Source organism: Mobula hypostoma, chromosome 30 (genome assembly GCF_963921235.1).
Source record: "Mobula hypostoma chromosome 30, sMobHyp1.1, whole genome shotgun sequence".
NCBI classification, from domain to species: Eukaryota; Metazoa; Chordata; class Chondrichthyes; order Myliobatiformes; family Myliobatidae; genus Mobula; species Mobula hypostoma.
In genome coordinates, this window is record NC_086126.1 from 14,528,980 (window position 1) to 14,542,603 (window position 13,624).

Sequence of the window (13,624 nt, forward strand, 5' to 3'; positions counted from 1 at the left end):
CTCACCAGCGACCTCGTCCTCTGACCTCCAACCCCTGCCCTCTGCCTCTAACCTCTGACCTGACACACCCCCATTACAGCCAACGATCTCAGACTCCAGCAGTGGCGACTTCTGATCTTCACTCCCAACCTCAGACCCCAGCTTCGCGATCTCTAACCTGTACTCCCAATCCTATTTCCCCAGCCTGCTCCTGACTTCGGTTACCTGACCTCTGTCTTCTGCTCCTGACCTCTGACCCTAACTCCCAACCCTAGCTCTTTTGACCTGTGCCAACTCTTTGACCTTTGACACCCTTCCCCTGCTCTCCCACAGCTTTTAACCTCCAACCTTTACTTCAAACAGCTCGTCGACCTCTCACCTCTGCTCCCGACCCTAAATATTCGAACCCTGACCCTTGCCAAGCGGGGCACCGAGATTCTGAGGCGGGATTGTAGGTGTTGGGGGGAGGGCAAACATTTTCATAAGAGATGAGGGGTGGGGGAAGGGCCCCACGCTGACCTCTGCATCCCCCACCGCAGAACCTGCTGTTTGCCGATGAGACAGACAACGCCCCGATCAAAATCATCGACTTCGGTTTCGCTCGTGTCCGACAGCCCGACAGTCAGCCCCTGCAGACGCCCTGCTTCACCCTCGAGTACGCAGCACCCGAGCTTCTCAAACAAGACGGCTATGACGAGTCCTGTGACCTCTGGAGCCTGGGGGTCATCCTGGTGAGTGTGCAGAGACCATTTGGGAACAGTGTGGAGGGAGCTTCACTCTGGGTCTGACCCCGGGAGTGTGTGATGGGACGGTATAGAGGGAGTTTCACTCTGTGTCTGACCCCGGAAGTGTGTGATGGGACGGTGTAGAGGGAGCTTCACTCTGTGTCTGACCCCGGGAGTGTGTGATGGGACGGTGTGGAGGGAGTTTCACTCTGTGTCTGACCCCGGGAGTGTGTGATGGGACAGTGTGGAGGGAGCTTCACTCTGTGTCTGACCCCGGGAGTGTGTGATGGGACAGTGCAGAGGGAGCTTCACTCTGTGTCTGACCCCGGGAGTGTGTGATGGGACGGTGTGGAGGGAGCTTCACTCTGTGTCTGACCCCGGGAGTGTGTGATGGGACGGTGTGGAGGGAGCTTCACTCTGTGTCTGACCCCGGGAGTGTGTGATGGGACGGTGTGGAGGGAGCTTCACTCTGTGTCTGACCCCGGGAGTGTGTGATGGGACGGTGTGGAGGGAGCTTCACTCTGTGTCTGACCCCGGGAGAGTGCGATGTCGTTGGAGACCAATGTTACCCTAAGACATAAGAGCAGAATCAGGTCATTCAGCCCATCGAGTCTGCTCCACCATTCCATCATGGCTGATCCCGGATCCCACTCAACCTCATACACCTGCCTTCTCGCCACATCCTTTGATTCCCCGACCGATCAGGAAACAATCAACTTCTGCCTTAAATATACCCACGGACTTGGCCTCCACTGCAGTCTGTGGCAGAGCGTTCCACAGATTCACTACTCTCTGGTGCAAAAAAAAAATTCCTTCTTACCTCTATTTTAAAGGGTCACCCCTCAATTGTGAGGCTGTGCGCTCCAGTTCTGGATACCCCCACCATAGGAAACTTCCTCTCCACATCCAGCCTATCTCGTCCTTTCAACATTCGGTAGGTTTCAATGAGATCCCCACTGCATTCCTCTAAACTCCAGTGAGTACAGGCCCAAAGCTGCCAAATGCTCCAAACATGTTAACCCCTTCATTCCCCGAATCATCCTCGTGAACCTCCTCTGGACTCTTTCCAATGACAACACATCCTTTCTGAGATACGGGGCCTAAAACTGTAGACAATACTCCAACTGTGGCTTGATTAGTGTCTTATAAAGGCTCAGCATTATCTCCTTGTTTTTATATTCTATTCCCCTTGAAATAAATGCCAACATTGCATTTGCCTTCTTTACCACAGACTCGACCTGTAAATTAATCTTCTGGGAGTCTTGCATGAGGACTCCTAAATCCCTCTGCACCTCTGATGTTTGAACCTTCTCCCCATTTAGATAATAGTCCGCACTTTTGTTCCTTTTACTAAAATGCATTATCGTATATTTCCCAACACTGTATTCCATCTGCCACTTTTTTTTTACCTATTCTTCCAATTTGTCTAAGTCCAGCTGCAATCGCATTGCTTCCTCAACACTACCACCCCTCCACCTATCTCCATATCATCTGCAAACTTTGCCACAGAGCCATCAGTTCCACTATCCAAATCACTGACAAACAATGTGAAAAGCAGTGGTCCCAATACTGACCCCTGAGGAACACCACTAGTCACTGGCAACTAACCAGAAAAGGCCCCTTTTATTCCCACTCGCTGCCTCCTGCCTGTCAGCCATTCTGCTATCCATACCAGTGTCTTCCTGTAATTCCATGGGATTTTATCTTGTTAAAAGCCTCATGCGTGGCACCTTATCAAATGCTTTCTGAAAATCCAAGTAAATGACATCCACTGCCTCTCCTTTGTCCACCCTGCTTGTTACTTCCTCAAAGAACTCCAACAGATTTGTCAGGCAAGGTTTTTCCTTTACAGAAACCATGCTGACGTTGACTTATTTTATCATTAGTCTCCAAGTACCTCAAAACCTCATCCTTAACAATAGACTCCAACACTTTCCCAACCACTGAGGTTATGCTAACTGGACTATAATTTCCTTTTTTTTTTTTGCTTTCCTCCCTTCTTAGAGTGTGGAGTGACATTTGCAATCTTCCATTCCTCTGGGATCATGCCAGAATCAAGTGATTCTTGAAAGGTCATAACCAATACATCTGTTATCTCTTCAGCAACCTCTCCCAGGACTCTGGGATGTAGTCCATCTGGTCCAGGTGACTTATCCACCTAAAGACCTTTGAGTTTGCCTCGCACTTTTTCCTTTGGAAGAGGAATGGCTCTCACTCCTGCTCCCTGACACTCACGGACCCCTGGCACACTGCTAGTGTCTTCCACGGTGAATACAGATGCAAAGTACCCAGTTAGTTCATCTGCCATTTCTTCGTCCCCCATTGCTACCTCACAAGCATCATTTTCCAGTGGTCCAATGTCAACTCTCACTTCCTTTTCACTCTGTATATAACTGAAAAAACTTCTAGATTCCTGCTTTATATTATTGGCTAGTTTGCCCTCATATTTTCATCTTGTTCCTTCTTATAGTTTTTTTGGTTGCCTTCTGTTGGATTTTAAAAGCTTCCCAATCATCCAACTTCCCACTCACTTTTGCTATCTTATATGCCCCTTTCCTTGGCTTTTAATACAGTCCTTAACTTCCTTTGTCAGCCACAGTTGCCTACCCCTGCTACTTGAGAACTTCTTCCTCTGTGGGACATATCTATCCTGCACCTTGTGAACTATTCCCAGAAACTTCAGCCAACTCTACTCAGCTGGGATCCACCTGGGCAACATCTTCTCTCATGCCTCTGGAATTCCCTTTATTCCATTGCAATACGGATACACGTGATTTATGCTTCTCCCTCTCAAATTGCAGTGTAAATTCAATCATAGTATAATCACTGCCTCCTAAGGGTTCCTTTACATTAAGCTCCCTAATAAGATCTGGGTCCTGGGTCTCCAGCTATTGTTCAGCAATGAACAAGGGGTCAGAGTAGATAAGTTTTATCTTGACAGTGTGGAGCTCCCTCTCCAGCCCTCGTACAGTGACGTGTTCCTCTCCACTCCCCCCACACAGTGCTGCGTTCCTCCTTCCTCGCCTCCCCCTGCAGCCCGGAACTCCCTCGCTGCCTCTGCCGCTGTGATGAGCTCCCTCACCTTCACTCCCGCAGCGCGGAGCTCCTTCCCTCGCACCCCTTCCAGAGAGCAGTGTTCTCCCCTCACTGCCCCTCCCTTGGTGCCGAGCTCCCTCACTGTCCCTTCTGCAGCCTAGAGCTCCCTCCCGGCCCTTCCCGCTGTGGGAAGCCCCCTCCCCTTCCTTCCCGAGGTACTCCCTCCTGCACCGCGACTCGCCCTCCTCACCGCCCCTCGGACAAAGTTAAGGATCGAACAGTTGAGCCTGGTGAGACTAGCGTCCTGAGTGCCTAGTTTTCCAAAGCAAGAAGTATCGTGGGAAAGGCGGATGATAGCGCTGAAGGTGAGGGAGCTGGTTTACAAACAGAGGCAGTGTGTAGTGAGGAGAGGCCAAATTGCAGTCAGCAGGGTGAGTTGTAACGTAAAAGGTGGATAAAATCAAAAAGGGAGAATACAGGGCAAAAGGTGTTGAATTTGAAAGTGCGCAGTACATGGAATAAGGTTGGTGAACTTGTAGCACAGTTGCAGATTGGCAGGTGTGATGTTGTAGACATCACTGAATCATTGCTGAAAGAAGATTATAGCTGGGAGCTTAATGTCCAAGGTTACACATTACATCGAAAAGACAGGCGGGAAGGCAGAGGGGGCGTCGTGGCTCTGTTGGTAAAAAATGAAATCAAATCATTGGAAAGAGGTGATATCGGGTCAGAAGGTGTTGAATCATTGTGGATAGAGCTAAGGAACTAGAAGGGTAAAAAGACCCTGATGGGAGTTGTATACAGACCCCCAAACAGTAGTAAGGATGTGGCCTACAAATTACAAGGGGAGATAGAAAATGGATTCCAAAGGGCAATGTTACAATAGTCGTGGGGGATTTCAGTACGCAGGTAGATTGGGGAAATCAGGTTGATGCTGGATCCCAGGAGAGGGAATTTCTAGAGCGAGTACCAGGTGGCTTTTTAGAGCAGCTCATGGTTGAGCCCACTACAGCATCGGTTATTCTGGACTGGGTGTTGCATATGAACCAGAATTGATTAGAGTGCTTAAGGTAAAATAACCCTTAGGGGGAAGTGATCATAATATGATCGAATTCACCCTGAAATTTGAGAAGGAGAAGCTAAAGTTTGATGTATCTGTATTAGAGTGGAGTAAAGGGAATTAAAGAGGCATCAGAGAGGAGCTGGCCAGAACTGACTGGAAAAGAACACTGGCAGGGATGACGGCAGAGCAGCAATGGCTGGAATTTCTGGAAGCAATTCGGAAGGTGCAGGATATATACATCCCAAAGAGGAAGAAATATTCTAAAGGCAAGGTGACAAAACCGTGAAGGTAGGTGGAGGGGCAGGTAGTTTTGAGGAAGTAGAGAGACTATAGAAGGATTTAGACAGATTAGGAGATTGGGCAAAGAATCGCAGACTGACTACAGAGTCGGGAACTGTATGGTCATGCACTTTAGTAGAAGAAATGAAAGGGTTGATAATTTTCTAAGTGGAGAGAAAATACAAAAAACTGAGGTGCGAAGGGACTTGGGAGTCCTTGTGCAGGATTCTCTAAAGGTTAATTTGCAGGTTGAGTTGGTGGTGAGGAAGGCAAATGCAATGTTAGCATTCATTTCAAGAGGACTAGAATATAAAAGCAAGGATGTAATGCTGAGACTTTATAAAGCGCTGGTGAGGCCTCGCTTGGAGTATTGCGAGCAGGTTTGGGGCCCCTTATCTTAAAGGATATGCTGAAACTGGAGAGGGTTCAAAAGAGCTTCTCAAAAATGATTCCAAGATTGAACGGCTTGTCGTGTGAAGAGCATTTGATGGCTCTGGGTCTGTATTCACGAGAATTCAGAAGAATGAGGGGGTGACCTCATTGAAACCCATCGAATAGTGAAAGGCCTTGATAGCATGGGTGCGGAGAGGATGTTTCCCATGGTGGGAGAGTCTAAGACCAGAGGACACAGCCTCAGAACAGAGGGGCATCCTTTTAGAGCGGAGATGAGGAGGAATTAATTTAGCCAGAGAGTGGCGAATCTGTGGAATTCGTTGCCACAGGCGACTGTGGAGGCCAAGTCTTTAAGTATATTTAAGGCAGAGGTTGATAGATTCTTGATTAGTCTGGGCGTGATGGGATTGTGATGACAAAGCAGGAGATTGGGGCTGAGAGGGGAAAATGGATCAGCCATGATTGAATGATAGAGCAGACTCGATGGGCCAAATGGCCTAATTCTTCTCCTATGTCTTGTGGTCCTGCAGCACAGCGCTCCCTCCTCACTGCCCCCCTCCCCACGGTGATGCTCCCTCCAAAGCTCCCCCTCTCAGAGCTTGGCCTTCCCTCAGACAAGTTAATCTCCCGGGGGTGGGGGGGGAAATGTGTGTTACTGGGGGCTGTCCCGGGCCCACACTGGACCAGTCCCTCCCCCTCCGGCCTGCTCTCTCTGACACTCCCTGCCCTCTGCCTTCCCTCGGCAGTACACCATGTTGTCGGGACAGGTCCCCTTCCAGAGCTCCCGGAAGGGAATGTCATCGACCAGCGCTGCTGAGATTATGCGGAAGATCAAGGGCGGTGATTTCTCCTTCCACGGAGAGGCGTGGAAGAACGTCTCGGAGGGGGCCAAGGACATCGTGCGAGGTATGAAGGGTTGGGGGGGGTGGGTTGGTGAGGGGGGTGAGAGATTACTGATGTCATAGCGCGCACGCACACACATACATAAACACAAACACACAAACACACACACACTGAACCATTGGTGTCACATCACCAAACAAGTCCGAGGAGCAGAATTAGGCTATTCGGCCCATCAAGTCTGTTCTGCCATTCCATCATGGCTGATTTATTAACCCTCTCAACCCCATTCCCCTGCTTTCTTCGCTAATCAAGAATCTATCAACCTCCCCTTTAAATACACCCAATGACTTGCCCTCCGCAGATTCATCACCCTCTGGCTCAATAAATTCCTCCTCATCTCTGTCCTAAAGGGACATCCTTCTATTCTGAGGCTGTGCCCTCTGGACCCAGACTCCCCCGCTACAGGAAATATCCTCTCCACATCCACTCTACCTCGGCCGTTCAATATCTGACAGCTTTCAACAAGAGCTGCCCTCGTTTTTGTGTCCAGCAGTACAGGCCCACAGACATCTAACACTCCCTTGGACCCTTTCACTCCCAGAAACATTCTCGTAAATCATTAGAAACAGAGAAAACCTACAGCACAATACTGCCCCTTCAGCCCACAAAGCAGTGCCGAGCATGTCCCTACCTTAGAAATTAGCCTGGGTTACCCATAGCTCTCTATTTTACCAAGCTCCACGTACCTATCCAAAAGTCTCTTAAAAGACCCTATCGTATCCGCCTCCATCACCGTTGCCGGCAGCCCATTCCACACACTCACCACTCTCTGTGTAAAAAACTTACCCCTGACATCTCCTCTGTACCTACTCCCCAGCACCTTAAACCTGTGCCCTCTCATGCGAGCCATTTCAGCCCTGAGGAAAAGTCTCTGACTATCCACATGATCAATGCCTCTCATCATCTTGTACACCTCTATCAGGTCACCTCTCATCCTCCGTCGCTCCAAGGAGAAAAGGCCGAGTTCACTCAGTCTATTCTCATAAGGCATGCTCCCCAATCCAGGCAACATCCTTGAAAATCTCCTCTGCACCCTTTCTATGGTTTCCACATCCTTCCTGTAGTGAGGTGACCAGAACTGAGCACAATACTCCAAGTGGGGTCTGACCAGGGTCCTATATAGCTGCAACATTACCTCTCAGCTCCTAAATTCAATTCCACAATTGATGAAGGCCAATGCACCATATCCTTTCTTAACCACAGAGTCAACCTTTGCAGCAGCTTTGAGTGTCCTATGGACTCAGACCCCAAGATCCCTCTGATCCTCCACACCGCCAAGAGTCTTACCATTAATACTATATTCTGTCATCATATTTGACCTACCAAAATTAACCACCTCACACTTATCTGGGTTGAACTCCATCTGCCACTTCTCAGCCCAGTTTTGCATCATATCAATGTCCTGCTGTAACCTCTGACAGCCCTCCACACTATCCACAACACCCCCAACCTTTGTGTCATCAGCAAATTTATTAACCCATCCCTCCATTTCTTCATCCAGTTCATTTATAAAAATCACAAAGAGTAGGGGTCCCAGAACAGATCCCTGAGGCACACCACTGGTCACCGACCTCCATGCAGAATATGACCTGTCTACAACCACACTTTAGCTTCTGTGGGCAAGCCAGTTCTGGATCCACAAAGCAATGTCCCCTTGGATCCTATGCCTCCTTACTTTCTCAATAAGCTTTGCATGGGGTACCTTATCAAATGCCTTGCTGAAATCCATGTACACTACATCTACTGCTCTACCTTCATCAACGTGTTTAGTCACATCCTCAAGAAATTTAATCAGGCTCGTAAGGCATGACCTGCCCTTGACAAAGCCATGCTGACTATTTCTAATCATATTCCTCTCCTAATGTTCATAAATCCTGCCTCTCAGGACCTTCTCCATCAACTTACCAACCACTGAAGTAAGACTCACTGGTCTATAATTTCCTGGGCTATCTCTACTCCATTTCTTGAATAAAGGAACAACATCCGCAACCCTCCAATCCTCCAGAATCTCTCCTGTCCCCATTGAAGATGCAAAGATCATCGCCAGAGGCTCAGCAATCTCCTCCCTCACCTCCCGCAGTAGCCTGGGGTACATCTCATTCGGTCCCAGCGACTTATCCAACTTGATGCTTTCCAAAAGCTCCAGCACATCCTCTTTCTTAATATCTACATGCTCAAGCTTTTCAGTCCACTGTAAGTCATCCCTACAATCGCCAAGATCCTTTTCCATAGCGAATACTGAAGTAAAGTATTCATTAAGTATCTCTGCTATTTCCTCCAGTTCCATACACACTTTTCCACTGTCACACTTGATAGGTCCTATTCTCTCACGTCTTATCCTCTTGCTCTTCACATACTTGTAGAATGCCTTGGGGTTTTCCTTAATCCTGCCCGCCAAGGCCTTCTCACGGCCCCTTCTGGCTCTCCTAATTTCCTTCTTAAGCTCCTTCCTGCTAGCTTTATAACCTTCTAGATCTCTAACATACCTAGCTTGCTGAACCTTTTGTAAGCTTTTCTTTTCTTCTTGACTAGATTTACAACAGCCTTTGTACAGCACGGTTCCTGTCCCCTACCATAACTTCCCTGTCTCATTGGAACGTACTTATGCAGAACTCCACACAAATATCCCCTGAACATTTGCCACATTTCTTCCGTACTTTTCCCTGAAAACATCTGTTCCCAATTTAAGCTTCCAAGTTCCTGCCTGATAGTCTCATAATTCCCCTTACTCCAATTAAACACTTTTCTAACTTGTCTGTTCCTATCTCTCTCCCAATGCTATTGCAAAGGAAATAGAATTATGATCACTATCTCCAAAATGCTCTCCTGCTGAGAGAACTGACACCTGACCAGGGTCATTTCCCAATACCAAATCAAGTACAGTCTCTCCTCTTGTAGGCTTATCTACATATTGTGTCAAGAAACCTTCCTGAACACAGCTAACAAACTCCACCCTATCTAAACCCCTCACTCTAGGGAGATGCCAATTGATATTTGGGAAATTAAAATCTCCCACCACGACAACTCTGTTATTATTACACATTTCCAGGATCTGTTTCCTTATCTGCTCCTCGATATTCCTGTTACTATTGGGTGGCCTATTTAAAAAAAAAACAGTAAAGTTATTGACCCCCTACTGTTCCTAACCTCCACCCACAGAGACTCTGTAGACAACCCCTCCATGTCTTCCTCCTTTTCTCCAGCCGTGACACTATCTCTGATCAACAGTGCCACACCCCCACCTCTCTTGCCTCCCTCCCTGTCCTTTCTGAAACATCTAAAATCCGGTACTTGGAGTAACCATTCCTGTCCCTGAGCCATCCAAGTCTCTGTAATGGCCACAACATCACAGCTCCAAGTACTGATCCACGCTCTAAGCTCATCCGCTTTGTTCACAATACTCCTCGCATTAAAATAGACACATCTCAAACCATCGGTCTGAGTGCGACCCTTCTCTTTCACCTGCCCATCCTCCCTCACACACTGTCTCCAAACTTTCTCTATTTGTGAGCCAACCACCTCTTCCCCAGTCTCTTCAGTTCGGTTCCCACCCCACAACAGTTCTAGTTTAAACTCTCCCCAGTAGCCTTAGCAAACCTCCCCACCAGGATATTGGTCCCCCTGGGATTCAAGTGCACCTCGTCCCTTTTGTACAGGTCATGCCTGCCCCAAAAGAGGTCCCAATGATCCAGAAATCTGAATCCCGGCCCCCTGCTCCAATCCCTCAGCCACGCATCTATCCTCCAGCTCATTCTATTCCTACACTCACTGTCAAGTGGCACAGGCAGTAATCTCGAGATTACTACCTTTGCATTCTTACAAGAGATTGGGGGCTGAGAGGGGAAATTGATCAGTCACGATGAAACGTCGGGGCAGACTTGATGGGCCAAAAGGCCTAATTCTGCTCGTACGTCTTATGGTCTTGGAACCTTTGGTACTTCGCGAATGCCAGCACATCTCTTGTTAGATAAGGGGCATGAAACTGCAGTGTAGTGAGTGACCCTCACCCTGAATAAACAGTGACTCTGTACAGTTACATAGTGACCCTCACCCTGAGTAAACAGGTATTCAGCCTGGGTATCCTCCAACCTGAATTTGGATTTCTCCTTCCTCTTTTCCCCACTCTGACTCTTTACCTCTTCTCACCTGCCTGTCATCTCCTCCCTCCCTTTCTCCTCTGGTCCACTCCGCTCTCTGATCAGATTCCTTCCTCTCCAGCCCTTGACCTTTCCCACCCACCTGGCTTCACCTCTCACCTTCCAGCTAGCCCTCCTTCCCCTCCCTCCACCTTTATATTCTGGCGTCTCCCCCTATTCCTTCTCAGTCCTAATGAAGGGTCTCAGCCCGAAACGTCGACTGTCCATTCCCGCTGTTGAGATCTTCCAGCATTCTGTGTGCGCTGCTTTGAAGGTGATTAGAGGGACGTTTAGCGGGGAGAGGTCGGAGGTCATTTTACACAGAGAGCGGTGGGTGTGTGGAATGCCCTCCCGGGGGTGATGGTGGAGGCAGATTTATGAGGGACATTGTAGGTAAGCACATGAGTGAAAGAAAATTAGAGGGTTACGTTGGAGGGAAGGGTGAAATTGGTCGCAGAGTAGGTGAAAGGATCGGACAGTATCGTGTGCCGAAGGGCCTGTTATACACTGTGATTTAATGTGTGATGTTTACGCAGCTGAATGTAATAACGACCATTTCGCGATTTTCTTCATTTGTATTTTTTTAATCAAAACAGGTTACTTATCAAATATTACAAATAAAAGCAGGATTGAGGTATCCGCACACGGTGCTGGCAGAGGGTCAGGGTGGTGTCTGTCCGAATTGGGTCAGGGAGGGGTCTGTTGTTGCTGGTGTGGGAATCTCTGCTCGTGGAGGTGTGACCCTTATCTGGGCTCCCCACACCAGCCGCCGTGGACCCTCAGGCCCAAGGGAGACTCACTCTGACCCTGCGCTCTACCCCCACATCCCAGGCCTGCTGACGGTCGAGCCCTCCAAGAGGCTGAAGATGTCGAACCTGCGGCGGAACGACTGGCTACAGAACGGGAGTCAGCTATCCTCAGTGTCGCTGATGACGCCAGACGTCCTGGGCTCCACGGGACCCTCCGTCAACACCTACTTCAAGGCCACCTTCCTGGTAGGTGGGACGGAACACAAGCACCTTACCTCCTCCCGTTCGTAAATCTTCACCTCCTCTAGAACCTCATTTTCCTAATCCCTCACCTCCTCCAGAACCTCCTTTTCCTAATTCCTCACCTCCTCCAGAACCTCCACCCTTTCCTAATCCTTCACCTCCTCCAGAACCTCCTTTTCCTAATCCCTCATCTCCTCCGGAACCTCCACCTTTTCCTAATCCTTCACCTCCTCCAGAACCTCCTTTTCCTAATCCCTCACCTCCTCCAGAACCTCCAACTTTTCCTAATCCTTCACCTCCTCCAGAACCTCCTTTTCCTAATCCCTCACCTCCTCCAGAACCTCCAACTTTTCCTAATCCCTCACCTCCTCCAGAACCTCCTTTTCCTAATCCCTCACCTCCTCCAGAACCTCCAACTTTTCCTAATCCCTCACCTCCTCCAGAACCTCCAACTTTTCCTAATCCTTCACCTCCTCCAGAACCTCCACCGTTTCCTAATCCCTCACTGCCTCCAGATCCTCCATCCTTTCCTAATCCCTCAACTCCTCCAGATCCTCCTTTTCCTAATCCCTCAGATCCTCCATCCTTTTCCAAATCCTTCACCTCCTCCAGATCCTCCACTCTTTCCTTAACCCTCATCTCCTCCAGAACCTCCACCCTTTCCTAATCCCTCACCTCCTGCAGCATCCTTTTGTCCCATTTTCTCTCTCTCTCCTTCCACCATCCCATCCCCTCTCCCCTCCCAGTCTGTACTCTTGCACTCTTTTCCCCTCATTCCCCTTTTTCCTTCCTCAGTTTCTCTTCTCCACTGTGTCCACCCCTGCTCTCCCTCCCCTCCCCTCCCAGTCCTCCAAGTTGTGGTTGTTGGGGGCAGGCAGTGGGGACTTCGGCATGTGAATGGGTGGGGGATGTATTGACTCCCCCTCCACGCCCTCAGTCAGGTGGTAGGCAGTCACCCCTCGTCCTCTGCGCCTGAGGGGGTTATCACCTCGGGCATATCTTCTCTGGTGGTAGGGGGGGGGAAGGTGGAGGAGAGAGAGGGGAGAAGGGGAACGACATAGAGAGATAGGGGAAGGGATGGGAGAGAGAGAAAGGAGGGTGGGATGGAAGGAGGAGAGCAGGGAGGTGAGAGAAAGAGAGAGACAGAGAGGGATGGAGGGTTGGGAGAGAGAGAAAGGCGAGGTGAGGAAGAGAGAGTGATGGGAGGGCAAAGAGACAGAGGGGAAAGGTCAAAGGGAAGGAGAGGGGCAGGGAAAGGTCAAAGGGAAGCAGGAGAGGGGAGGGGAAAGGTCAAAGGGAAGGAGAGGGGCAGGGGAAAGGTCAAAGGGAAGCAGGAGAGGGCAGGGGAAAGGTCAAAGGGAAGGAGAGGGCAGGGGAAAGGTCAAAGGGATGCAGGAGAGGGGAGGGGAAAGGTCAAAGGGAAGCAGGAGAGGGGAGGGGAAAGGTCAAAGGGAAGCAGGAGAAGGGAGGGGAAAGACGGGGGTGAGGGGCAGAAGGTGGGGTCTACGAGAGGGGATGTGGGGGAATCGGGACTGGGCTGGGTGGGGATGTGTTTGGACCCTCAGCTGCTAACCGACTCCCCCTGTAAACCCCCCCCCCACAGGCGTTCAACAAGTGCAAGCGGGAGGGCTTTCTGCTGAAGAGTGTGGACAACGCGCCGCTGGCCAAGCGCAGGAAGCTGAAGCTGAGCGCGGGCCCCGAGGCGCGGAGCTCCAGCGACAGTTCCTCCTCCTCCTCGTCCTCCTCCACGCAGCCCAACGCCGCCTCCCAGCGGGCCGGCAGGCACAAGCGGCCGGAGCCAGTCAGCCAGCCCTCCTAGCTGCCGGCAGCGGGCGGTGGGTTGGGGCGGGGTGAGGTGTGGGTGGGGGGGAGAGGAAGAGGGTGGCACACAGACACAGAGTTATGCACAACCAACCCCCCCCCATTCGACTGTCCCTCCTGATCCCTGGCCCCCTTGAAGCTTCCAGAGACATGGCCAAGATCACGGGTTAATCTGAAGGGGTTCTGGGGACCCACTGTGTCCGGGGGGGGGTGGGGGCTGACGGTGGGAGAGAAACATTTGCCTTCATCCCGGACCCTGGTCGGATCTGGTGGGAGGGCGGGAGGGGTGGGAGAGGT

General features: G+C 50.2%; 1 protein-coding gene across 2 annotated transcripts in view; it reads left to right on the forward strand.

Annotated features, from left to right (window-relative positions):
* Nucleotides 1-13,353, forward strand: part of LOC134339755 (ribosomal protein S6 kinase alpha-5-like) — a 48,122-nt gene extending 34,769 nt beyond the window's left edge. For both annotated transcript variants that reach the window (XM_063036520.1, XM_063036519.1), the window contains 4 exons: nt 519-710; nt 6,222-6,381; nt 11,346-11,509; nt 13,110-13,353. In XM_063036520.1, the coding sequence (XP_062892590.1) occupies nt 519-710; nt 6,222-6,381; nt 11,346-11,509; nt 13,110-13,325 (732 nt within the window). In that variant the 3' untranslated portion in view covers nt 13,326-13,353. The remainder of the gene's footprint in view (nt 1-518; nt 711-6,221; nt 6,382-11,345; nt 11,510-13,109) is intronic.
* The last annotated feature ends 271 nt before the right edge of the window (nt 13,354-13,624 follow it).